The following is a 26699-nucleotide window of genomic DNA, read 5'->3' on the forward strand; positions in this document are numbered from 1 at the left end:
TCATGTTAAAGAACGTCCTCGCTTTATTTGAGCAATGAGCATTAATCTAATGCAATACAAATGTGAAGAAAAACACATGCTCACTGCTGCTACAGTGCAGAGAAACGCTGACTGTGAAATGACTGATATGTGTCGCTCCAAGAAGAGAGAAACTACATGAGAAGTTTCCTTTGTCCACATGTTTAGACTGACATGCAGGAGTCAGGACTCAACAACATTTTGAGTTGTCTGTAATGTGCAAAAAACAGGAGGGGGGGGGGGGGGTAAGCATTATACGCCGTTTTCACTCCTTGCACTTTACTCGATCTCATTGGAGGTTCCCACAGTGGTGCTGATCCCCATTTCTGAAGGAAAAAATTAAGTAAGCAGGAAGTTGTGACAAATCTGAAATCCTTTATTGCATGTTTTCTTTTTTTGTAGGATGTTTCAGTTTGTTTACCTGGGCAAGGTCCACCTTCCAAAATAACATCATCAATGGCAATGTCACTCCTTATTGAAGAACCCCTGATCGCTTCAAACACAATCTGGGACAAAAGGACAAATAAAGTGTTTAGATTAAGAAAGTTCAGGTCAGCAGTGGACACCCCCCCCCCCCTTCAGTTTTATTTATGCCGTGCTAAATGACAACAACAGCTGCCTCAAGGTGCTTCAAATTGTAAAGTAAAGACCCAAGAATAATAATACAGAGAGCTATCCATCCATGTTTCAAAATTCAAGAAACTTTCTGTAAGAAAAAATACTTTTTGTGTCATTAGTGTTATTAATAATTTATTAATGTTTTTTTTGTTTGTTTTTTTTTATGCTGTGTGTTATTTATTTTGAAACACCTGCAGAAATAGCTCTTCAGTTTCACTGTATTTTACAATGCACTGACAATAACAGGCACTCTGACTCTGATTCAAATCATGAACGAGTCGTTATAATAAATAATTGCAAATTAACTAAAGTCACCTGCTCTGTTTTTACCTCCAAGTTAGACTGAATTATCCTATAAATAAGCTCTAATACCGCTGCAGCACAGACCTGCACGGATGACGATCATGCAGGTCTGTGCTACATTAACAGCTCAGCGAGCAAGGCTGAGCTTAAAGTCAGAGTTTTCTGAATCATGATAGTGGCCCTTTTTTAACTTTGCTAAATCACCATGGTAACCTATGTTGAACAAATGGCCAGGTTGGGAGTACCACGTTTTCACTGATTCTTTTATTTACAGCATGTTTATGCAAGTTTCAGATTATCTGCAGAGGGAATACATTTTATATGTGCTAGGTTAAGCTCTACGTTACTAAAACCACTGAATAAAGCCAAAACTGTGGGAATGTGCATGTATTAATTTGGTGACACATGAATGTATTAGACTTATACTGATCTGCTGTTGAGTCTCTTTTACACTGTGGAACTGCAGCTAATAAAACAAATAGACTCAGGCGGTTTAAAGCTTCAGTACTTACTTTAGTAGCTAAATCACCAGGTTAACAATTTTCTGCAGCACTAATCTCTTGTCTTATTAACAGCAGTATTGAATTTTACTGTTACTATTTTTAATGTTCTTTATAGATTTTTAATCACAATTCCTACTCCACTGAATATTTTCATATCTAACCTATGAGAATGAGTTTATTTTTTTGTTTTTTTTTTAGCTCCTCGTCTCAATGTGTTTATATTGTAAGATAAAGACCTTACAATATTAGAGTGAGACCTGCAACACCGAGTAAGCGCTTGGTGAATGTGGGGAGGAAGAAATCCCTTTTAAGATGAAGGGAAGTCCAACAGAGGCTGGCTCATGAAGGAGCAGTCATCTGCCTCGACTGGGTGGGGGAGTGGTGGGGAGAAAGAAGAGAGAGCAAAGGGGAGCGAAATTTAAAAATGATCCTTTAATTATTGAAACTTTCATTTAGCCAAATAAAAACAGCCGAGATGTTGAAATACCCAGAACAGAGGATAAATGAGATCAAATGTGCTAAAGTTTGTTTGCAGATAAGATCCATTCACCTCGAGAGTCTTTCACTCAACGTTGTAATTTCTTGATTTTAGGTACTCAGTATATTCTGGCACACCCACGTGTGCATGCAGTCTGCACAGTGATGCGTCCAGACAGGACCAATTATACTGAACCTGCAGGCTGACAGGGGCAAAGCTGATGCTGAAGGCAGAATAGTTCAAGAGAGGATGTCGAACTGAGTTCATCTTACCGAGACTAAAGCGAGGCCCATGTTTCCATGATACAGTCTCCTATAGGCTACTTTGTTTCCTGGGCAATGACTCTGTACCACTGGTTGTGTGTGGTTTCAAAATGACAGTCTTCAGAAAGCTGTCGAACTGAAAAGAAGCCTGAAGCTATGTAAAAAAAACAAAAACATCTTCTTCTGTGCCAAATCTCAAAGACATCGAGCTGTGGAGACGAGTTTCATCACAGTGGAGTCAGAAAGACCACACTGGGGTGATTTTCTTTCCAAAAGAAAATCCCTTTTGTTATCAAAAGGAAAATATATGTTCTGCTTTTGCCTTTTTAAATTTCTCGCAGAACCACTGAGCTGTTATTTTCATGCCTGTCAGATACTGAAAATAATGTTAAAGAATAAAATTAAAGACGCATCATTTCACTTTTACATCAGGAATTAGTTTGTTATGCTGCTTAACAGCTTATGAAACATGTTATTGATTTAAGTGGTATAATGAAGAGGTAACTTAAAGTTGTTTTGTTAGCACGTTGAGCCCACTTTGATCTTTCTATCAGTGTAAATATGTTTAACTACACATTTAATCCCTGAGATATCTCAATATAAGAGAAAGAAGAGCAGTTTCAACAGCATCGGTTCTTCAGTTTTTCTACATGGTAAATATGTAAAATTACAGAAAACGTTCTTGTAGCTCATTGCGCAGACTGTCCTGGATTTATTAAGCGGTCACTTTTCTGTCATGTAATTGTTTATCTATTACTTAACTACTTTAGTTAAAATTCTAGAAATGCATAACCTCCTTCATTTTTTCTGAAGCAGTCTAGTGGGCCACACTGGAGTCTTTGCAGGGCCAATTCTGGCCTTGTATTTTTGAGGGCTAAATGAAAGCACTAAAGCATCTCAGTGACATTAAAGTGATCCTCATTTCTCAGCACGGCTTCTTAGAGAAACTGAGATCATCGCCCCTCCTCTACAGTTCTGTCCTCACGTGTTCCACAAGTGAGTTGTTTGCCAGTCAACATCCACCACCATCTTCATCTAAACTGTTTAAAATAAATTTTTCTGCATTAAGGAGAAAGTTATTTCCACTCTTGCCTGATGCTGGCTGTGACACTGGTACTCGACTTGGGCCTTCAGCCACGCGATGCTCTGCTCGCCGCTCCTCTGCCACAGCAGCTCTTCCTTTCCATATTTGTTGATGCGAACGTTAAGCTGGCCTGTGCCCGACCCATACATGTGGTAGAAAAAGCTAACACAGTGCCGTCCCCTGGTTCCTCTCACAGTGCGGGACATCAGCCGGGCGTTCTGGCCGGGCAGCATCGGCGACGCCTCCAGGTGGAGGTAGTATCCTGCGGAGCACACAGTGTAGGTCAGGGGCTTATAATGACTGAAAGGATCAATTTATACAAAAGGAGAGGTGACTCACCAAGTCCCGCCGTGTGGTCCCCTCTGGGTCCGGTGTATGAGGTCGGTGTGGCCCCTCGCCTCCTCTCCCAGTCAGCAGCGTCGCTCTTCTTGTCCTGAGTGTAACCACACAACCCTGCTTCAAAATCACAGCGTCCAGGGAGAAGAGACGACAGCAGGCCTACAAGAGGAAAATCAATATGCAGAATAAGAGAAGAAGCAGGGTTCCAGCTTCTTGTTTTTAGGCTAGTAGGGTTTTTTCTTTGAAAGCAGGGTTATAAAATAAAAACATCTCTTTCTCTCTCTGTGCTTTTTTGTAGCTGTTACCCGCCACCAGCTCGCAGTCTCCAAGGCTCACGCTGATGTCATCCAAAGCCACAGAGCCACAGTCCCAGAAACTCCTGCAGGTGCTCACGAAGACCACCTGAACAACACAGGACAAACCGGTGAGTCACGAGGTGTTTACAGATTTAAAGATCGATCCCAACCAAAGACACTTTAACCATAACCCTTTGTTTGGGTTGGTGCTGGTGTGTGCGCGAGCCTCAGTTAGTCAGTCAGTTAGGACAGGAATGAATCATGAGTGAAATACTGAGCCAGTGTAGAGAAATCCTTTGAGCACCTTGCCATCTGAATGACTTTATTTTCATCACGCAGCACATGTGATGATGATGTCCTACAGCAGCAGTAAATTAAAAAAAAAAACAATTTCTCCTTTTTATCTTTCCCTCTCTGAAGCATTGTCTTCATTTCTCAGTGTATTTCTTATCTATTTCTCACAGTCTTTACTCTGTCGTTCATTTTTCTTTCTTCCCCCGTATTTACTCCCATTTTCCATCATAATTAATGAATCAATTCCTTGTTTCTTGTTCCCACTTTTTCTTTTCAGTTCTGTCAGTTGCACATTTTCCCTCTTTCTCCCTCTTGTACTGATGCTTGTGCATTACAATTCTCACTTCCTTTCATTTCTTTCTTTTCCTTTTTCCCATTTTTCTATTGGTTCTTTCCTTCTTCTCTCCTTCCTGTCTTGTTCACTGCTTTCTAATCTTCAGCCCTCCATTTTTTTCTTTTCCTCCAGGAAAACGGTCAACCAGGACACACATACATACACACACATATATATATATATATATATAGCTCATCACTGGACCCACTTCAGTTTGCCTACCAGCCTGGCATTGGAGCGGATGATGCCGTCATTCACCTCCTACATCGTTCCCTCGCTCACCTGGAGACCGCTGGAAGCACTGTGAGAATCATGTTCTTTGATTTCTCCAGTGCCTTCAACACTATTCTTCCCTCGGTTCTGAAGGACAAGCTGGAGAACTCTGGAGTGGACCATCACCTCACTACCTGGATTTTGGACTACCTCACCGACCGACCACAGTATGTGAGGACTCAGGGCTGTGTGTCGGACAGGGTCGTCTGCAGTACGGGGGCCCCACAGGGAACGGTTCTGGCTCCGTTCCTCTTCACCATCTACACTGCAGACTTCTCCCACAATTCCACCCAGTGCTTCCTGCAGAAGTTCTCTGATGACTCTGCAATAGTCGGCCTCATCACTGATGGGGACGACAAGGAGTACAGAGGACTGACTCAAGACTTTGTGGACTGGTGCCAGCTGAACTACCTCCAGATCAACGCCAGTAAAACCAAGGAGCTGGTGGTAGACTTCCGCAGGCACAAGCATTCTCCACTGCAACCACTGAACATCCAGGGTATGGACATTGAGGCTGTGGACAGCTACAGGTACCTTGGTGTTCATCTGAACAACAGACTGGACTGGACTCATAACTCAGACGCCCTCTACAGGAAAGGGCAGAGCAGGCTGTACCTGCTGCGGAGACTCAGGTCGTTTGGGGTGGAGGGCCCACTCCTGAAGACCTTCTATGACTCTGTTGTGGCTTCTGCTATCTTTTATGGTGTGGTCTGCTGGGGCGGCAGCATCTCTGCTGGGGACAGGAAGAGACTGAACAGGGTGATCCGAAGGGCCAGCTCTGTTCTAGGATGCCCTCTGGACCCAGTGGAGGTGGTGAGTGACAGGAGAACGGCGGCTAAGCTGTCATCCCTGTTGGACAACGTCTCCCACCCCATGCAGCAGACTGTGACAGCACTGAGCAGCTCCTTCAGTGGGAGACTGCGGCACCCACGGTGTGGGACGGAGAGATTTCGCAGGTCTTTCCTCCCCACTGCTGTCAGACTCCACAACAAAGACTTTAACTGAACAAACACGCACATCCACACATGTGCAATAACACTAAGTGCAATAATCTTTTCTGGCATCGTTGTATTTTTACTCAGTTGTATATAGCATTCGTATTCTATTTTTATCTTATTGTATATTTTTATTCTATTTTATTCTACTGCATATAGTATATTATTTTATTCTATTCTGTACAGCTGTGTACTGTATTTATTCTTATTGTATTCTAATTTTTGCGTCATAACTTTTGCACTGTCCACTTCCTGCTGTGACAAAACAAATTTCCCACGTGTGGGACTAATAAAGGTTATCTTATCTTATCTTATATATATATATATAAAAGAATAAACAAGGAGGTGGATATATATTTATCCAACTCCTTGTTTATTCTTTCACACATGTGTGCTTTCCCCCCACTTCCTCATAGCTGACCTTGGCAGACTGTGACGTCTGGAAGGTGACATCCGCTGCGATCCAGATTCCCCTCGACCTCTCTGCCTGAGTCCAGATTTTCTCCTGGCTGCCGTTCGCATGCAGCAGATAAACAGCCAGAGCCTGGTCCGTCTGATTGAAACCTGCATTTGCCAGAGTTATTTCTGGTTGGTGAATCATTCAGATCAGCTCCAGCAGAAGATTCACACATTTCAAATAAATGCCAACATGCAGGGAAAATATATGAATCTGTCGAGTTTCAGGGTGCAGCTCACCCCTCAAAGAGAAGTAAAATGTCAGACAGTACTTCATGTTCCCGGCTAGAGTTGGACCGATGAGGCGGCTAACGTAGCCGGAGCGTGGGCCCAGTCGGGAGTGAGCCAACAGGAAAGATCCTGGAGGGAGAAGACAGCATTTTATTTTCTTGCTAACTCTCTCTTCCTCGGAATCTGCTTGCTGTGATCGTTCCCATCACCGCTCACACCTGGTAATGATCTGCTGCTCAACTGTTTTTCAGTGGAAAACTGTGCTTTGTTTGCATGCATGGATGCTGTCGCCAAGTGAAGGCATAGAAATGTCTAAAAAGCCGACAGACCACCAAAACGCTGGCCTAAATTTCACAGCTTTGATGTTTGTTCACATCCACCGTCTAATGAGAACAATACCAGGCTGTTAATGCTCTGTGGTTCACTTGGTTTACCAGCTACAGTTCTGTGTAAAAGCCTTCATTTCTTTATGAAGGAGCCAGACTTTTTTGTATTTTTAAAAGTGGTCTTGAACAGCTTTCTGGGGGTATTTCAAAGTTTTTCTTTGACCATTGGCTGCTTTTTCACGCAGTTTTTAGTCCAATCTTTGTACCTGACAAAAGGAATATTTTGTTTGTTTTTTTTGTTTAAGCCACTTAACACTGAGATGAACCAGTGCTGTGTCTAAACATAACGAACAACTTTGCCAGTTTTAAACTCTTTAATCTTCTGGCACTTTGTTACTCGACAGGCATACAATAATATTTTTCAGACCAAAAGTGGAGAAAAGTGGAGGAAACTATCTACAGGTGATAAACAGCTAAAAGTCATGTCCTAGGAAATACAAAAAACAAATCCCCCAAACACCTGACATGGCACCTAAGAAATTCATCTGGCCTTTCACTTGATCTACACTGTTCTGTTAAGACTTATGAGTAATGGTTTCAGTGGAAGTGCCAGTCTTAAGAAAGGGAAATGAAAAACACACAATGGAGCAGAGCACTATAGACCATGGATTGGCCTTCCCAGGACCTCAGCATTATTGTAGCAATGGGGGATCATCTTTGCAGATAATGAAACAAAAGCCAACATCCAAAGGAAAACTCTCAATGCCCTCGATGTCACAAAGCTTGGAGAACTATTATCAAAGACTACTTAAAGAAATTTCAAGAAAACTCAACTACCCAGCAAACGTGCCCTCTTGGGGCCTGTATGAGGCCGCTGTGGGCAAACCCACAGTACTGGCATGAAATGTAGAGCACATCTGGGCCCACTGCGAGTAGGTGTGGATAAACCGTGGAACTAGGCAAGGCAAACCCACATTTTTCCACATGTGTGTACCCATCCAGGGCACATACCAGTTTTGCTCTTTGGGGCCTCTATGTGGGTTTTCTATGGTCAAGCCAATTATGTGTTGCCCATAGGAAACCTGGGTGATATGGTAGAATAAAAGATGTTTTACGAGTACTGGTCTGCTAGATGTTTTTGCTAACAAAAAGGATTCTTTGGTGGTGGAAAAAATCAGGACTTTCTCTCTGAGGCAGCCTCACAGTTGACCTATTCTGCTTGTATTGTTATTCTCGGACTCTAAATGCGTTTCATGATTCATGCATAATTACGTGCACATCAGCTTACCCTATTATTTGAAACTTGGGCCATTTTTAACAGTATTGTCACATTTTATATATGATAGGAAATACAGAAAAGTGTAATAAGTCCACTTTAAACAGTGGAAGTCCACGGTCAGATGTTGTTTCTCCACCTGCTCCTGTGGTGTGGTCTCCATTCCTGAATATGTTGGGCTTCACGGAGACTCTTCTCCACGGTGACTCCTTCGCCTGCTCCTGGGTGTAGAGGCAGAAACCAGACTCAAAATCACAGTTGGCGATAGAGGGGTCAAAAGTTGGCTCTGTAGAATAAATGCACAGAAACCACAGGTTAATGTAGGATAAACACTTTTGTGGCTCCTGTTCAGTCCTTTAAACATTTGTATTCGATTTCATGTTAACATCTGTAGACCCTGTAGGATTAATCCTATATTAATCATGGTTATTTTCATCTTCTTAATCTACATGCAAACTCCCAAATTTTGATATATGAAAGACTTTATGACTTTACTGCTACTTGGATTTGGTGCTTTAAGATATTAATTAATTTAAATTCTTAAAATTTGGAGGCTTAAGATTGACCAAGTTTGACTATTTTACTGGTGACATTAGCGGTGAAAGAATAAGGGGCTTTATCTGCAGCTCACCAGTGTCTGTGGTGCAGAACTGCGAAGAAAAGGAAATATCATCAAGTGCAACACGTCCGCCACGTGGACTGTTAAACGCCACTTCAAAGACCACCTAAAGGGACATAAACAAAGTTGTAGGTCGTTATGTGTTCACACAGATGTGTTCATATTTACCTGTTAATGCACAGTAGTCGTAGTAGTTTAGTAGCAGTTTTAAGTCAAACCCCAAAAACTTTTTAAAACCAAATAAAGAACAAAAACATTTGTCAGACGAATGATGGAAGCACAAGAAGTTAAAGATAACCTAACATAGAGTCACTGCATTTAACCCTGCCCAGTTTACTGCCTACCAGAACATCTGTGTTATAGGTCATCATGTATACCTATGAGACCGCAAGCAGTTTATCAATTAATCTATCAATTAAGACTACCTTAACATAGATTACTCGTATTACTCCCTTTGTAGATACACTGGCGACTATATTACGTACACATGGAAAGAAATCCAAGTCACAGTTTAAAACAGTCACTCATTGATTGGTTTTTGTTTTTGTTTTTTTTACATTGTCAGAAACTTGTACTTTCAATTAATACTACACGACTAAAGCTACGGAACAATTAAAGATTTTAAAAGTTAAAATCCTGACTATTATGTGAATAACAGAGACGTTCAGTGAAATCCAACTCAATCATCTCTTGCATGTGGCCATAGAGACAGAGAAATATACATAAAAGATATGTAACATTTGTCAAACAATAACACAATTGATAGCACAGCACATAAGATAAGATAATTTTGAGCTCAAGAAATACATCATTGGAATTTATCTAAAAGAATCCAGCTTTAAAATTAGGTTCACAGCAGCAAAAGTATATCTTTAACTACCACTTAATTTATTTTTGCTTTTATAAGAAAAAAGCTGCCTCCTTTAAAAGTAGCGGTCTTGCTTTGTTCATTAAGTCATCACATAAGACTTCATAAGAGGTCTTGAACTGACCTGTACCGAGTAGGGTGCCTTCAGGTCCACCTGCACAGGTATCCACTCTCCAGGAATTTCTGTCCAGTCGTTTTGATTCTCCAACCCTGCCCTCCACAACTCCTGGTACTGACCCAGCTGGTCCCGGGTGAAAACAGAAAAGAGGTTTCCTATCTCACTGCGCTGGTACTGAAAACTCAGACAGCCGGACATCGGCACCTGCGTCATTGGAGACACCAGTTTGGCCACTTCTTTAAACGTCTTGCCGTAGATGGAGTCGACATACATGAAGTGACCTGAAAGGAATTCAGTGGGAGAGTTCTCTGGGTTTATTTAGGCCACGTAACCACTGATTTGGTGATTTCTAGATGTCTAAACACCTACGTCAAAGTCTTTAAAGCTTTAACAACTTTAAAACTTACAGTAATGTGTTGCTTTGACGCTGTCAGTCTGAAAGATAGGACCATTCTGGGTACATTTTGAATTATGTTTACCACTCTTGTCAAGTTAGAGCCATAGGACAAGTCATTACAGACCTTTGTTATGTTTGTAAAAGGTGAGCTGAGTCCAACTGGTGACCGTTCTACAGACCATTGAGGAAAAACGAAATGGTCTGTACCAGGATCAGGGGTATCAAATGCGAAGCCTGGGGCCCAGAATTAACCCTCCTAAGGATCCAGTCTGAATCGACTGAATTGCTTTGCAATTGAAGGCATAGTTCGGCGCTCTGCAATGGACTATGGGTCGGTCCATCTGTTAGGATAGGCTCCAGACCCACCATGACACTGAACTTGGTAAGCAGTTAAGAAAATGGATTAATACGTTTTGGGGCTTTTCTTGTTTTTCCCTTTTATTGGATGAACAAAGTGGAAACAGACTGGAAGGATAGACATTAGAGTTCCTGTAGAGAACTGGTTCCCAGTAGTTAAATTCCTTGGAGTTGTTAGTTTCCTTGCTTATTGATCCCACTTGTGGGTTCCACTTGAACTTGCACTCAACTGACTTCAGTTCGGAGGAAAATAGTGGCGCGGTCTTTAGAGTGCATATAAACATTACTTTTATTTTAATTGCACAAGAAGACAAGAGTGTAATTGTCTACTCTACTGCTAACACAAGTTTGACTCTTTGCAAGCATCTGCACAGACAAGCTAAGCCAAGAACCCTGAGTGACGTTAAAGCTGACCCCAGCCCTGCAGCCAGACCCTGAACCTCAATGGATAACAAACTGATGAGCAGTCAGGCTGCAGCCTCCATTTCTACCTGTTCATGTTTCTAAAGTAGAATCACTGTAGCGATCGCTTTAAACTCTCTTTGTGCTGGTTTTGATCCTTGCTTCGTGTTGCTGGTTTTGTGTTCATTCCTAAATACTAAGGGAAAGATCATATGTGTATTCTCATTAGCCCAGGGATAGGTGTTGGTGTATGGGGCTGTAGCGATTAGTGATTAAGCAACGTACTACCTTATTATTAAGAACAGTGTTCTGTGTAATATGTGTAATAATTACTACCCAACATATATCACAATAGAGAAGGGAAATACTGACGACATTTGCATGAATGTAATGTCTTTCATATCCTGCTTAGTGATGGTGGTTAGTCCCAAAGCAGAGCCAGTGAGAAATCGAATCATAAGTGATATCGATAATGGAATCAGAATTGTTAAATAATTCGTACATACCATCCCTAGAGGTCATTACAAAGAATGCAGATTTGAAGCACTACCTAAAAACCTAGAAACTACATCCCATATGTTAAACTGTCTGATATATAATGATGAAATTTCACTTTTTAAAGTATCCCAGGCAGTTCATTATTGTATTTGTATGAGTGTACCTGTACTTTGACCCATTGTAGCCCTCGTTAACTTTGTGGTAGTTAGCTTATGAACTAAAACCAGTTTGACCCTTCACGAGTCATTAATAGTACACCCAGTAATTATATGTACAAATCACTCTTGCTCACCTGACCCGTTGTTGTATGTGTGATCATTTGGCATAGCATTGTGGAGAACCTGGACCCCGCCTCCTCCCACATACCAGTTTACATTGGCATTCCACTGGTTATTGTATCCACACAGGTGAGACTCCTCAAAATCACATTCTAGAGGCAGACAAATGAACAACAGACCCGCTGTTATGGGTGCGCACGTGAAAGCGTTTTCATGCTGTCGGAGCTTTGTAATGTGTGAGGATCAGGGTGCAGATGGTCTTCATCAAGGCGCGTACATATGTGGGTCATGTTTTTCTTTCAGTTTAAAGTAAGATGTGTGAGTGACATAAGTGTGAAGTCACCGACCCAGGCAGTATCCAGGGCTGATGTGGATCTCAAAGATGGCCACACTGCTCCCTTTGCTCGACCCAGGTTTACCTTCGATGACGACCTAATCAACGACACATGGTCAGTAATCCCCCGAAGTGAGGTCTGACATCACAAAGGCATCACATGAGGTTAAAAACAGTTCATTCGTGAACTATGCTGATAGCTAGTCTAGTTTTCCTAACTCTGATTTGCTTTAAAGTGGCGTGCAGATGAGGGAATGACACACAGGTCGATGGATAAGATATGTCATGCCTTTTAAGGTGTTAAGGTGGTTTTGGGGGAAAACGCTGAGACTGTTTTGCAGCAAGTGTGCAATAAAGCCAAAACTACAAGCTAAAAGTGGCTAAAAACCTCCAAAGTGAAAACAGCTTGATAATACTTTGTGGGTTTATTGGAGCATGCTCAAAAAGCGTTAATGTCAAGCATCCTCTTTAAGTAAATCATCATGTTCCTGTGGTGAACTACTATTTTCTTCTGCCTGCTGTGCTGCCCTGTCTCTGTCATCACCTTTACTGATGGCCTTCATCACTTAATCTTAGTTATTTCCTGTTTTACTCTGAGATTTTCTTTTCTCGCGTATCTTGTTTTTGTGTCCTATCTTTGTCTTCTCCCGTTTGAGATCGTCTGCCCTGCCCTCATTATTTGAACCTGCTTTTGATAGTTTCCACTTGTTCCCTGATATTCATTCATTTTTCTGTCTAGTACATTCCTTGTTTCCTGAAATCTTTTGTCTTTCCCTCTGTAACCTACACTTGGGTCCTCTCATCATATCCTGACATAAATGGAATATGTCCATTTGACAAGCAGATCAGTATAGTATGACCCCTATGAGCAAGCGCTTTGGCAACAGTGTGAAGGAAAAAACTCAGTTTTACAGGAAGAACGAGACCAGACCCAGGCTCAGGGAGGGCCGGCCATCTTCCGTGACTGGTTGGGGGTGAAGGAAGGAAAACAGCAATAATCAGAAATACAAAAACGTACTCATCTAGTGAACTGCCGTGGCAATATAGATTAGTAAAACAATGCATCTTTCACCTTTTCAATTAAAACGTATTTAAATTTTTACTGGTTATTTTCTCAACCTCTGAGAAAGAAATATACACTCTATTACAGTTTACATGAAAAATCTGTTTTATTCCTGCCTATAATCTTAAAGAGGTTATAAAGGAGTTTGTTTATTTCATTCATGGATTGATCTGTCTGCTATTTTATTACTATGATGACGTTTTTCTGACTTGTGAAGTGATAAAGAGAGATATCAAAAAACAACATTTGATAGGGTTGTATTGTTGATTGTCATTTATGCTTAGAAATATTTACTCATATATGCTTAGAAGTATATAATCATTGGTGGATTGAAAGAATGCTTCATCCTAAAGAGGTCTGTATTAACTTTGTGTAGCTGTAGAAGGGAGTGCATACATTCCCCAGAGTGTCCTGGCATAGATCACACTCCCTAGGAGAGTTTATCTTTTCTTGTTGATTTATGGTATAGCAAGCACACGCATATCTGTTTAAGTATAAGAGCCTTTTGTTAGATGGAGTTAGACGTCCTGGCACTAGCCTTGGGGAGTCTTCACAGGGTCACATCTTGACCTCACACACACACACACACACACACAGGCAAGGTACTCTTTGTGTGTATGTAGACGTCACATGTTAGTGAACTTATGCATACTCATGTAACCTCAATAAAAGGGCAGTGTACGGGAGAACGGACGAGAGCAACTGGGGCCAAGCGAAGGAACGGCGTTTGTCCGGTTCTCTCCCGTGCACGAGTACCATGAAGAAGTTTGCCTACTTGCAGTGTAATTATATTGTCTTAACGTTCCAGCGGATGGGTTCAAGATACAAACCCATCATTAATTGGTCCTTCGATGCCGGCTCCCTGGGATCGCATTCACCGAGGGGGGGGGGGGGGAGAGGCACGCTGAAAGACTGACGTCAGCCAGGAAGTTCCTGTGGATTCGCTGTCTGTCCTTCTCCTCGATGAATGGCGATCGGCGGGATTAAGGCTGATATTACACGCTAAGCAACGCCAAGTAAGTTTAAAGAGGCCGACTCTATAACCGTGTCGTTGTGCAGTCTCCGCCATTTTGTGAGGCGTTGAGAAGTTCGCTGCTTTGTGGAGCGATAACTGGGTTAGTGTCCCGAAAAAGAAGTTTTGGTTAAATCGCCCAAGGGTCCCAAGCGTCCGGTGTGTGTCCGGTTTTGAAATCGCCCTGGGTGTGTCCCCCGAGCGTCCCTTCATTGGGTTTTGTCGCGCGAGTGGGTGAGCGTCCCACAGCTGGGTCAGGGTCCCGAGCGGTCCGGTGTGAGTCCGGAGTAGGCCTATTTTGTGTTATTGTCATTTTCGTCGTCGTTGTTGTTGTTGTGTGTGAGTGTGTGCGGAGCAGACCGCGTGGTGTGTGACGTCAGCAGCTGTTGTTGTTATCATGGGTTTCCTAAGCAGCCAGGAGTGTGTGGAAAAGGCCAGCCCACATCAGCAGCTGTGCTCTGGTGGGTGGCTTTCCCCCCACCCCTTGCTGACACAAAATGTTAACTCTTTAGCTTGCCCTGTTCGACAACAGCCTGTGTGCCAAACCATTGAGGTAGATAGTTGTTAAAAGTAATCTACATTAAGCTTGTGGTTGCTTAAATTCAGTACAATGACATGTGAGGAGAAGTGATATAGGTAAATATTTAAACTCATGAAGTGCATAGAGACACTTGACCTGTGTGGAAGACTGTCGTCTTATTATGAGCCATTGTTGAGATATACAGCACATCTGTGAAAACAACTAATATGCTGCAACTACTGTGTGATGTCGCGTTGCAGTTTTGTTTTTGTTTTTTGAGCTGATGAGCAAGCTACACATTATCAGATCAAGAGCTGTCTGAGGACTACTCAAAGAGAGGGAAACAGAGAGTGTGCAGCGTTTCCATGAGCAGTTTTTCTGCACCTTGACTCGTGTGTGTAGCATCAGCATCATGTTTTTGTTTATTTGTTTTGTTGGGTTAAAAATAATTAAATAAACGTGTGATCATGCTTATGGATTACCATGGCACATATCACCAGCCACGTGATTTATTTATGCAGATGAAAAAGTGAGTGTGAATGTGTTTGACATCACAGTGTTTCTGTGCGCTGTGTAAAAGTAATTGCCTCTGATTGAGAAGAGAATTTATATTGTAGATGAAAAATAATCATAGGGAAAAGGTTTTGTGTTGATCAGCCAAAAACAACTACAATGTCATTTTCTGCTTTAAGAAAGGATTGTTTACACAAACACAGACAGAGAGAGAGAGAGAGAGAGAGAGATGTGTGTTGATTAAGCAGTGATGATGATAATGAACACGTCTTAGTTTGTCACTTTCAGGTGAAAAGCAAACCTGTATCAATTTTCCACATGCAGCGGTCGGACGGAAGAAATTTATAGTTAAACATCATTGGAAACATGCAGGCCAAGTTCTGGCTGACTTATATACAGCGCAATGTGTTTCTCAACCTCACAAACTCACAAGCAAGCTCACTCCTCCCTGAAGAATGCAGCTCCAAAGCAATAACATGGCAGATAAAGAGACAGCATCAAGTCCTGAGCAAAAAGTCTCAGCAAGCAGCAGCAATGTGGACAAACAGCATCAGAGAAGAGCAAACCCATCATCCTGACTGATCGGATGAATGGCACTGTGTTTACAACAAGCTGCAACTTCACTATGCATGTGAAGAAAACTTTCGAGGAGAACTGAGGAGACTGTTGGAGTTTGACATTTGCCACCTGTGGAGCAAAATGGCAAGAAGAGACAGGGGAACACAGGACAAAGCTGAAGGAGAACTGCCGGCTGGGGACTGTTGAAGTGGGAGAGGACAAAAGAGTGAGAGGACAGAGTGAGAAGACTAGGTGAGAACACATAGGAATTATTTAATGTGGGAAATCAAAATTTGGGTTAGCAAACCTGGGGAAAAAGAAAGCTGACTGCTTAAGTTGGAAAATTGTGAAGGAGTCTGAAACATATACAAACATATACAAAATCACACAGAACATGCCTTAACCCTACTAATACAAACACAAAATAACTCATGAAGATTAGACATTTTAAGCGTGAGTCTGTTTATCATCTTGTCCAAGTCACCTCGTGTGATGCAAAGACCAGTGGAACTCATAGCACAGAACATGCTCTGTTGGAGATGCAGCTCCACAGACATGCTTGTTATCTTTCATCAGTGTTAAAATAGTGTCAATTTAGCAGACACTTGTTATCAAATACTGAATTTATCCAATAAAAAATTGACTCTCTAGGTTGCAGGACAACAGTTTAACTTTTGTGGGAAAAAAGATCCTGGTTTGACCAACCAGTGATCAGACAATAAATTTAGTTGTTAATATAGTAAATTGGGAGAAGCTGCCTGCTTGATTGATGCAGCACAAGTTTACTACTAAATTTACTGTATGAGGGAAATTCTCTTTTAGTGATAACATTTTGAACATGCATTTCTGTTGTCCTGTCATCCTAGTGGGTTAATAGCTGATTCAAATTAGTTGATCGTTCTTAGATTAATGAAAGGTGACTGAATTCTAGTACGAGTGAATGGGATGTGTTGGAGTTTGTTGTGTGTTGAGTGGAGACTCTAAAACACTGAGTTTCCTGTTTTGATGTGCGAGTGAATCCTGTATTTAGATACACAACTCTGAATACATCAGAACAAACGTCTTTTGTGAAGTGCATGACAGCATGTCACATGTTTTATGATGAAGGGAAAAAGGAAAAATTGAATAAAATAGATCTGTGGCTTAAATGAGTGAAGAGCACAGACCGGGTGATTAAACTCATAGCTAATATGACATTAGGGTTATGTTGTGTGTTGTGCAGTTGATGGTTGGTTTGGAGTGAATCTAGCTGATGATTCTTCTCCTGTTGTGAAGATGATGAGGAGTTTGTGTCATGACTTAACAAGGCCTTTTTATTTTGATACTTTCACAGTGCACTGAGAGTTTGGTTTGATAATCTCTGTTATTTTTTATTTTTCATTTTTGAACAAGCACTGATTTTGCTTGTGAATTTCTTTTCTTTGAGCAGATCTGCAAGTTGGGAATTAAAAGCGTTACACATCGTCAAGAAAATTGTTGCAAGTGAGTTTCTCCACATTTAAAATGGGCTCAGGAGAAAGCCACTTATTTGGGACAATTAGGAAATGAGAGTCCCCCCCCAAAAAGGATTCAACGAGGAAATCCAGTCTAAATTATTTTTCTTTTTGAAATAACGTCGTTTTGCTGAGCGTGGAAACGAATGCGATGATAATTTCCACAATTAGCAAAAGAAGGAACCACTGACTGAATGAGTAAGAATTTTAAAATAACTGACTGACTGACTGAACATGATTGTGTGAAGTTAACCCCCACCTGACAAAGGTGCAGATGAACCCATGTGTTTCCTTTTACAGGAGCAGAAAGATGACAGCAACACTCGAGGTTGCATGATGATTTAACCTTTTAAATGCCATTTTCTGTGTCTGTGCATTTATCAGGTGTGTTATTCATAGGCTTGTGTTGCTCACAGAGGGAGCTGTGACAAAGTATGCATACGCCTGCGCAAGCGCTAATATTTGCATTTTCTTTTCTTACAGCATGCCAGTTCTTCATGTGAATTGATGATGCGATTTATACCAGGACAACTGGTTGATGTTTTTTCCTACTACAGGATTTCTGGGTTTATGTGTGAGGAAAACTGTGTTTACCGGTTATGAGTAGTGATGCTGTTACATTGTGTTTTTGGGAAAATGTGACGGTTACTTTGATGATATGAATAACATATTTTCCACAGCAATGGATGGTTGATTTTATGGTGTTTTTATGGCACCTCTGGAATGTGGTTGGCCGACGCCTGCCCACCAGGATAATCAATGTGTGTTGCTAATGTTTGTTTTTTGAGACTGCATGTACAAGATTCAGCAGAAGCGGACAAGTGACATGAGACAAACAAATAAGAGATGCGGTGTTATGGAATAGTTAATATGGGCTCATTTGCTGGCCACTCTTGAGCCCATAAATAATATATGAGTGGAGTGACTTTGCTTAAGAGCAGTCACCGATTACATTAATGTTGCCTGAGTACATGGGATGATCCATGTCTGAGGCGACTTATGAAAATAATTGTAGTTTACTGATTTGAGAAAACCTGCACATGACACTTGTCTTGCTGATGTTGAATGCTTATTGTTCTTATGATACAATTGTTTACAGGTATGTAGTTTGATTTCACTTCCAGATCTTGTTTTCCAGGCCATGATGGTGTGTATGCAGGCTCCTGGGAGAGCCCGGTGTTAAGCAAACTTAATATGCAAAACACACTAGCATTTTTGTTGCAGGATTATAGGTCCAGGGTGGTGCTGCTCCTGGGGAGGAGATGCCCTGATGTTGCCTGGGATATGATCTAGCTAATCTTTTTCTTTAAGACAGGAATCCAGGTTTGGTGAGTTGACGCATGGGTGTGTCCATGCGTCAAGAGGAGGGGTCCAAGGATTAACAATGTTTTTTATTAAACAATGTTTTCTATTATTGTTGCAGTGATTTGTGTGATTAACCGTTTATTTACAAGTATTAAACCTATGCAAGTGGTGCATCCATGTTCAGATGAGGCTTTGATGGCCTATAAGTGAAGTTCACTGAACTAAAGAATGTTGTTTGATGATTGTTGACATGCTCTCCAAATAGAAGTTTTCCCTCCTAGCAAGGAAATACAGGTGCAGCAGTAATCTCCTGAGAAATCTTAAGAGGCCAGTGAGAAGCAAGAACCATTCCAGGCATAGCTGACAGCCCAGGCAGTGGTTGAGGTCAAAGGTCGAGCTGGTTGGGGCCCATCATGAGATCAGACTTTGGAGCCACAGCAAGGACCATGAAACTGCGTTGGACTGAGAGCTGTGCCACGGGGGGTTTCCAGAGGCCAACAGAGGAGATTGTGGACAACAGACGGGCACCTGAAGGATGAGGGGAGCGTGCCAAGCTCCATCGACAACGCAGAGGGAGTCTAAGGATGACATCATGATTCTGTGAAAAGCACAGGAACCAGAAGCTATGGTGGTGATAACAGCAGTTTCCTATGAGGTCTGCAGCTTTGGAAATAGCTGAGACCCATGTTGACAAACAACAAAACTAACTGGTATGTTTGAATGTTTATTCTACATACATTTGGACTCTGGTCCTATGGACAATGATGGAAACAACTGGAAGAGACATTCATGACGCCCTGCAGAACTCAAACCACTCTGCAGAGAGACATGTGATTTGCACACCCGGAGGAAGCATCACCAAGCTGAGATGTTTTTGAAAATGTTACTTTCTTATTTTCACTATTAAATTAACAATTTCTTTGTTTGCTTGTAGGATGCAGGTTGCCATTGGATGAGATTAATGAGGAATGGGATAACTGCTAATACATTTGTTAAACTGTGTACTTTTACAGTAATTTAGGGTGATTGGACATATGCTGAATATAACAATGTTTGCCTTAAAGCTGTCAGACATGAGGTATTCATAACTGGGGACTTTTCTAGCATAAATGTCGAAAAGGGGGGAATGATAGGGTTGTATTGTTGATTGTCATTTATGCTTAGAAATATTTACTCATATATGCTTAGAAGTATATAATCATTGGTGGATTGAAAGAATGCTTCATCCTAAAGAGGTCTGTATTAACTTTGTGTAGCTGTAGAAGGGAGTGCATACATTCCCCAGAGTGTCCTGGCATAGATCACACTCCCTAGGAGAGTTTATCTTTTCTTGTTGATTTATGGTATAGCAAGCACACGCATATCTGTTTAAGTATAAGAGCCTTTTGTTAGATGGAGTTAGACGTCCTGGCACTAGCCTTGGGGAGTCTTCACAGGGTCACATCTTGACCTCACACACACACACACACACACACAGGCAAGGTACTCTTTGTGTGTATGTAGACGTCACATGTTAGTGAACTTATGCATATTCATGTAACCTCAATAAAAGGGCAGTGTACGGGAGAACGGACGAGAGCAACTGGGGCCAAGCGAAGGAACGGCGTTTGTCCGGTTCTCTCCCGTGCACGAGTACCATGAAGAAGTTTGCCTACTTGCATCTTGCTTGCAGTGTAATTATATTGTCTTAACGTTCCAGCGGATGGGTTCAAGATACAAACCCATCAACATTTAAAAAAGAAATTTAGCTGTTCTTGACACAATGTGTATTCAAATTAGTGTAGCCTATTACGATGAAGAGTGCCTCAGCTGGATGGTGTCTAGTTATACTAGAAGTTTTGTTTTTTTTGTCTTATTTATTTTTTGCTTTAATTTATGGAAGCATGAATATTTCTGGCACCGCAAGGTGGCAAGAAATGCCAGAAATAGGGTTACTCCTTCAAAATTAGTTATTAGAAGTCACTGGCAGAAAGTCTTCATATTTAAAGGTGGGAAATACAGTCCTACCAGTGCATCTCAATCTAAAAAATAATTGGAATATTTTGGCTGCAGCTTTGAAGTTGAACATTTTAAATTTAAGGTGAAGCATCAAAAACTGCAGTTCCTTGAGCGGCCACTTGAGTCTGATCTAAAAGTGAGGCAGCCTCCACAGATTCCCATGTTAAAACGCCCAACTTTACAGAAAAAATAAGCATATTTTAGATGTAGATGGGTACAATCATATGCTTTTATTTCAATAGCCAGTTTATCTCTTACAACAAGCAGGTTTGCTTTTGTTATTCGGTTATTCGCAGGTATCTGTTTCCCTGCACAACCCCCGTACTGTCCACAGATGCAGCTTGCCATCATTAACTAATAACCCTTCATTCTCTCATCCAGTGCCTCTAAAAACAATACAACAGCACTTAAACTTAGCCAAGTATGTCCCATCTTTAGCAAACTAACACTACCTCCATCCCTAAGTCAAGCTAGCTTTTTTTTCCAATAACAAAAGTTAATGCTGGGTGGATTTATTTCATTGAGTGGGAGTAAATAGCACAATGCTTCAGCAGTTGGTGTGAAATCTAAACCTCTGGCACATGAATTTTCTTCACCCAGGTCTGGACTGAAATGTGTTTATGCACTGAGGGGCCTGCACATAGCACAGGTCTGGAATAGCCTGATGTAGGTCACAGACCCTGTCAGACTCAGCTCTGCCTCTGCATATAGTGTAAACATGTGCTGTACTTTTCCCAGAGTGTTTGGATAATTACAAGCATGTTTCATACTCGCTTCAATTTAGGTCTGCATGTGTCACTTTAACCTGCATGTGTCGTTTCAATGAGAGATTGAGAGGTTTTCTGCACATGTGCAGGTTAGAAAATCGGCTGTCCGACTGCATCTTCAGTCTTTAAAAAATCAAAACAGGAAAGTGTGAGTAAATATTTAGTATGTTTTAGTTTTACCTTTCTTTGCACTCATTTTCTCTCATTAGTTGGTAACCTGTGAGAAAGTTGAACTGAAGTGCAGTGGGATTTCTTGTAAGATCACACATTTATTCTTATATTATTGCAAGTTTTTTTTTCTTGCACAACTAGACAGCTGGGTGTTTATCAGCGGAGTCCCAGGATGAACATTTTCCATTTTATACCTTTTCTTCCGGCTGTAATCTACCCAACCATTCCCCTTTCAGTACCTAAGAATAGCTTAGCTGTTGTACCTTTTATATTTTGAAAAGAGATATAACAGCCCTGAGCTTCTGGTGGAACTTCAGCCATGTTTTGGTACATTTTAATCTGATCTCTTTCTTAAACAAAGATTAGATACTATTTGAAAAGTGTTTTACCCTGTAAGGCTCTGTATTGTTCTGCAGGTCGATGCTTGAGACCACCCAGCTGTCGGAGGGCAACCGGCTGCTCCACAGCGGCCTGTCAAAGCTGTTCCCCTCGGTGCGCTGCAGGACCTCCAGGCTTCCTGGCTCTGTGATCTGATAGACAAGCCTCAGGCAGCTCCACTCACCATGCTCCAAACGGGGACTCAGCAGCACCCCTATGATCTCTCGCTGTGGGTCAGCACCACTGCCTATGTAGTCCTCCTGATCCTCATTCACGGCTGCTTCCACTGTGACAAAACGGCCTGAACAAATGGATTACAAATACAGCATTTCATTCATTATAAACAAAGCATGATCAAGAGCATTTTTATGGCAGCTGCTGCCTGATCTTCCCCCCCCCTGCTGCTGTACAAATCTTTAATATTTGTGCCACAAATAAGGTTCTTAAGTTAAGTAATGTAGTCTCCTCATTTCCAGCTCCATATTTTTTTTTATAAATTTTGAGTAAATTTTGCATGGTTCACAGTGTAAATTATCACTGTTTGACTGTTAGTGGGCCTTCAGTTTATCCTGTCTGAAACAGACTGTTTTAGCTCCTGCTGCTTTAAGCTAGCTTCTTTCTGATTGGTTCTCTGACAAAAGCAACTTTTGAAAACTTGCATAAGAAAAACCATAAGAAAAAATGTCTGAAACTGGGTGTTTAGGGCAGTCAGAAGCTGATCTTTTGGCCCAGAGTGGCTAATATTACATAAGCTAACCTTTGGCTGCCTTTGATATCAGCAGCCACCACTCTAATATCACATATGTCAGTAAGGAAAAGCTTGGTGACGTCTTGCTTTAAAGCAAACGTTTTAATGTTTGGAATAAGACTTTAAAAACTTTCAGCCCTTTGGAGGTACATTTCTTATTGTTCATTTCTCCATAAAAATGCTCTGGAGGCAGATTTTTAACAGCACACTCAGTACCAGCTATAAGTATCTGTCAGCTGTAAAACTAATTGGAAATATAGACCCTTCATGAGAAGGGCCAGGCATAAAAAGATGCACAACAACATGATAATAGATAATAAAATGCAGATGGATCATCAGAAAAGCAGCTTTAGTCTTTTTCTTGTGATGTTGCTTCCTGCGTTTACGACCCTTTGGTCAGCAGGAGGTCACACACGTGCGCACACACACACACACGCGCGCGCACACACACACACACACACACACACACATGCATACAGTGCCTTGTCTTTGTAACCAAGGAGGGTTACGAGGGGAGGTGTTTGTAAACGTTCTCAATAAAAGCCAGAGGAGGCCGGATTTGGGGTCATTTCATGGTAGACACCAACAAGGCCTCCCTTGCAAGTAAATCAATCAATCGCTGACTGTCTTGTTTTCTTCATGATGAATAAGTCTCTAAACCAGTGGGCCTTGTGGAAACACAGACCCAACAATTAATTTATGCGTTTTGGCAGTAATTTCAGTTCAATACTTACTAGAGAAAAGTTACTAAAGGGGTGTGCACTGTTAAGAAAACACATGTAGAAAAGGTTGCACTGTGGACCTAAGTCTGTACAGAAATGTGACTAAAAACCTAAAGTACTGAAAACCCATGTTTCACTGTAATACAAGAGAGACCCTTACAGTCCAGTTTTTGGTTTTCACAGGACTCTATGCAGTCCTTCCTGCTTCCATAGGAATTAAGGGGGCACACAGGCAGGTGCTGCTAATCAAATGCACTTAATTAAGCGATCATCAGTAGATCTCAGCAAATTCACTAAGGTCAAACTGTGCAAGGCTCAGAGAAAACCCAAGAGCTATATTTCAGATTCTACAAACCTCATTTAGCATGCTAAATGTTGACAGTACAATGAGAAAAAACATCTGATCAAACAAATCTACAACAGAAAGGCTGAAGGTCACGGTGTTTCAGTATCCCAGTGAAAGTCTGTGTGCAAAATCAAATTCTTGGAAACCTCAATGAACTGATACGACATTGTTCAGAAAGATGGGTCGAAATTCCTCCGCAAAGTGAGAAACTGATGAATTCATACAGAAAACAATTACTTTAGGTTATTTCTAATAAAAGGTGGTTTTATAGCCAGAAAAATCATGGGGTGCACTTAGTGTTTTCACAGGACTGCACATGCATTAGTAAATTTGGCCCAAGGTCACACATTTTAGTTTCTGGTAGAAATCAAGGTACATACTGTAACTTTTATACCGTTTGTGGCTTACTAACAAGCTAGTAATTTGCTAACTATATATTATATATCTACTAATTTGCTAGCTTGTGAGAGTACAAACTGAAAGGCACTAGCAAATTAACAGAGTTGGGTGTTGTTGTTGCCGGACCTGAAATCATATTAGCTGATCCACACAGTGCAGCCACACTAATTAACTGAGTTAAATATGAACACAGAGGCAGCTAACAGGCTCACTGATCGATGTGCAGGTTTGGACGTTCTGACAGAAATAAGCTCTAAATCCCAGCATCAGTTTGTGTTTAAATGCTTGGAATTATAAAATGTGTCTGAGCCAGCTCCAGATAATATGCAAAAATCAATCATTTTCTTTACACTTTCTGTTTAAGGACTAGAACCTGTTAAAAATCAGATGTAGTGTTACTGCACATTTCTATCTGAAAAAAGTTATAGAAAACCCAGATTTACGGGATGTGACATTTTGCATCAGGATTCATGGCCAAAGTCAGGACACTTTGAGTCAGAGCATCATAAAATCCACCTCAGCAACTCTTTTCTGCTCCAGGGTCCTCCGAGCTCTTCTTAGTGGTCTGTCATTTATTATTTGTCCCTGTGGAATGCCCTGCTGCCCCGGGGCTCCTGAACACACTCACACACAGAGGACTGAGATGATTTCAGTTTGGAAAATTCAATGTTTCTTTTCTTCCCCCAGTAAACTGCAGTTGTTTATATTTAAAAACTGAATCAACAGATGTTAAAACCTCAAACTGATGCAATGTCTTGATTAGATCATCCCAATGCCTGATTTGGTTTCAAGCAGAGTAAAAAGGGTACATAAAAACTGCTTTATACATACATTTGACATGACTTCACTGCTCCTGTTCTGGCTGCGCAGAGCAATGAAAGGGATAAAGAGCAGTGGAGGAAAGGAAAAGAAATGAGCAGGAACTAAGCACACTATTAATGCACCAAATACACCGACTTCTCTGGCACGCCAGCGGCATTAGCAACAAAGATGGAAACAGGAAAACACAGAGTATCCCAGACAGAAGCAGAGCAATTTTTGGACAAAGTGGGCTGTGAGCAAACATCGTAGTGGGGAAAAAGTGGTAATTAGAGGTTTTCTTCAGCAGGATTTGGAGCAGCAGGATAGAGCCATGATAGAAATTCTGCCTCACCAGTTACATGGCTCAAGATTAGAGATAAAGAGTTTTTTTGTTTGTTTGTTTTTATGACTGATATCATCTAACCTCTCATCACCCACCAGATCATAGGTGAGTAAGGGCTAGTGTTAGGGACTGATTTAACCACGAGCTAAATAGACTCATTTTCAGAAACTAGAAAATTTTGCCTCTAAAATGAAGCTTCTTTTATTTTTTTTGCAGGATGTTAACCTACCTCTAACCTTAACCATACCCTTGAATAGATGGGTTCTCAGTCATCCAGGTCATGGTTGCCTTCTCATTCAAAAGGCTTCTTCAGTTCTAAAAACTGATGAGGAGTCCCAGGTATTCATATGTTAGCTCATGTGAGTCTAACCGCTCATTGGACAGGTCGGTATCAAGGACTTTCAGGACCACCTCCAAGGTGAAAGCCGCACTAGCAGTTAAATATCTGGGACTCCACATCAGCTGTTAGAACTGAAGAAACCTTCTGAATGACAAGTTAAACATCTTAAAGAACTTAAATAAGAAGTCTAGTTGCCTTCAACTCAAACACTTAATTTATTAACCTCTTACCATCTACACATAGGACCAAAAAGTGGTTTTGATTGTCAGGCCCTCCATTCTGAATTAAAAACAGGTGTTATACAGTGTAAGTCACGGCACAGGCTCAAGAAAACCCAATATCAGTGAACACAGCTTGTTAGTAAATGCTTGAATCGGAGTTAATGCCACGGTCCTTGGGTTTGAGGTTGTTTTTGGATTGGGAATCCTCAGTCAATATATTTGGGTTTGGGTTTCTGTTCAGGTTCTTCTGTTTGAAGTTTTGATTCTTACTGTTTGTAGATTGAGTTTTTGATCTCTGTTGTCATGTCCTTTCAATACAGTAATATACTCATAATGTAGTTTGTTGATTGTATTTATGGCTCCAGATACGTTTTCTTGGACTTTTCAATGCCTTTCTAGATGGTTTACTGTTCCAGTATTAGTTCTACATTCTTGATTTGTATTTACCTTCAGTTCCTAATTTGAGTTTGTTATTTGTGTGTTGTGTTAGGTTTTCTGGTGTTCCCCCTGAATTAGTGAAACAAGAATGACAGACTAAACAGCTTTTGTTCATTTCCTGTTGTAGTATGACTGTTTTTCTATTTTTCTATGGCTGTTTGAGTTTTGCTTCCTCTCTGATTGTCTTCATCACATGCAGTTGTGTCTTATCCTCAAATTAGTCCTGAGTGTATAGTCCATGTGGCATTCTTGTTTCTGTCTATATAGATCTGTCCAGTTTTTCCCCTCACCTTCTCTGTTCTTTGGATTACTGCTCGTGGTGTTCACTGTCATCAGGAGCAGTGTGAAAAATATGTGGATTTTTTTGGCTAGTCTCGCTTTGGCTGTTGCCGTTCCTTCAGCTGGCCGTGACGAAAATTGTCACAATTACAGGATGCAAAGAGCTGAAATGACACTGAGTGTTTGAAAACAATGAAAGGTGTCCACTGTCTGTGCTTCTCTGCGGTCCTTTCCTGTTCAGGCCAACTTTTCAACCAATCAGCATTTTACCACCACACAGTTCCCTATTCAGCTATGCGCTGGTGGTTTTGGAGGACTGCACACAA

At 41.2% G+C, this 26699-nt stretch overlaps 1 protein-coding gene across 1 annotated transcript in view; it reads right to left on the reverse strand.

Annotated features, from left to right (window-relative positions):
• Window positions 1-26699, reverse strand: part of LOC309709588 (MAM domain-containing protein 2-like) — a 31190-nt gene continuing 4491 nt past the window's right edge. The window contains exons 3-15 of the mRNA XM_082538303.1: window positions 21748-22037; window positions 11972-12056; window positions 11639-11776; window positions 9699-9973; window positions 8719-8812; window positions 8227-8373; window positions 6495-6614; window positions 6220-6362; window positions 3912-4008; window positions 3607-3765; window positions 3276-3529; window positions 440-524; window positions 1-344 (exon numbers count right to left, since the gene is read on the reverse strand). Of these exons, the coding sequence (XP_082394429.1) occupies window positions 298-344; window positions 440-524; window positions 3276-3529; window positions 3607-3765; window positions 3912-4008; window positions 6220-6362; window positions 6495-6614; window positions 8227-8373; window positions 8719-8812; window positions 9699-9973; window positions 11639-11776; window positions 11972-12056; window positions 21748-22037 (1934 nt within the window). The 3' untranslated portion in view covers window positions 1-297. The remainder of the gene's footprint in view (window positions 345-439; window positions 525-3275; window positions 3530-3606; window positions 3766-3911; window positions 4009-6219; window positions 6363-6494; window positions 6615-8226; window positions 8374-8718; window positions 8813-9698; window positions 9974-11638; window positions 11777-11971; window positions 12057-21747; window positions 22038-26699) is intronic.

This window comes from Aulonocara stuartgranti (assembly GCF_965226115.1).
Source record: "Aulonocara stuartgranti genome assembly, chromosome: 7".
Classification (NCBI taxonomy): domain Eukaryota; kingdom Metazoa; phylum Chordata; class Actinopteri; order Cichliformes; family Cichlidae; genus Aulonocara; species Aulonocara stuartgranti.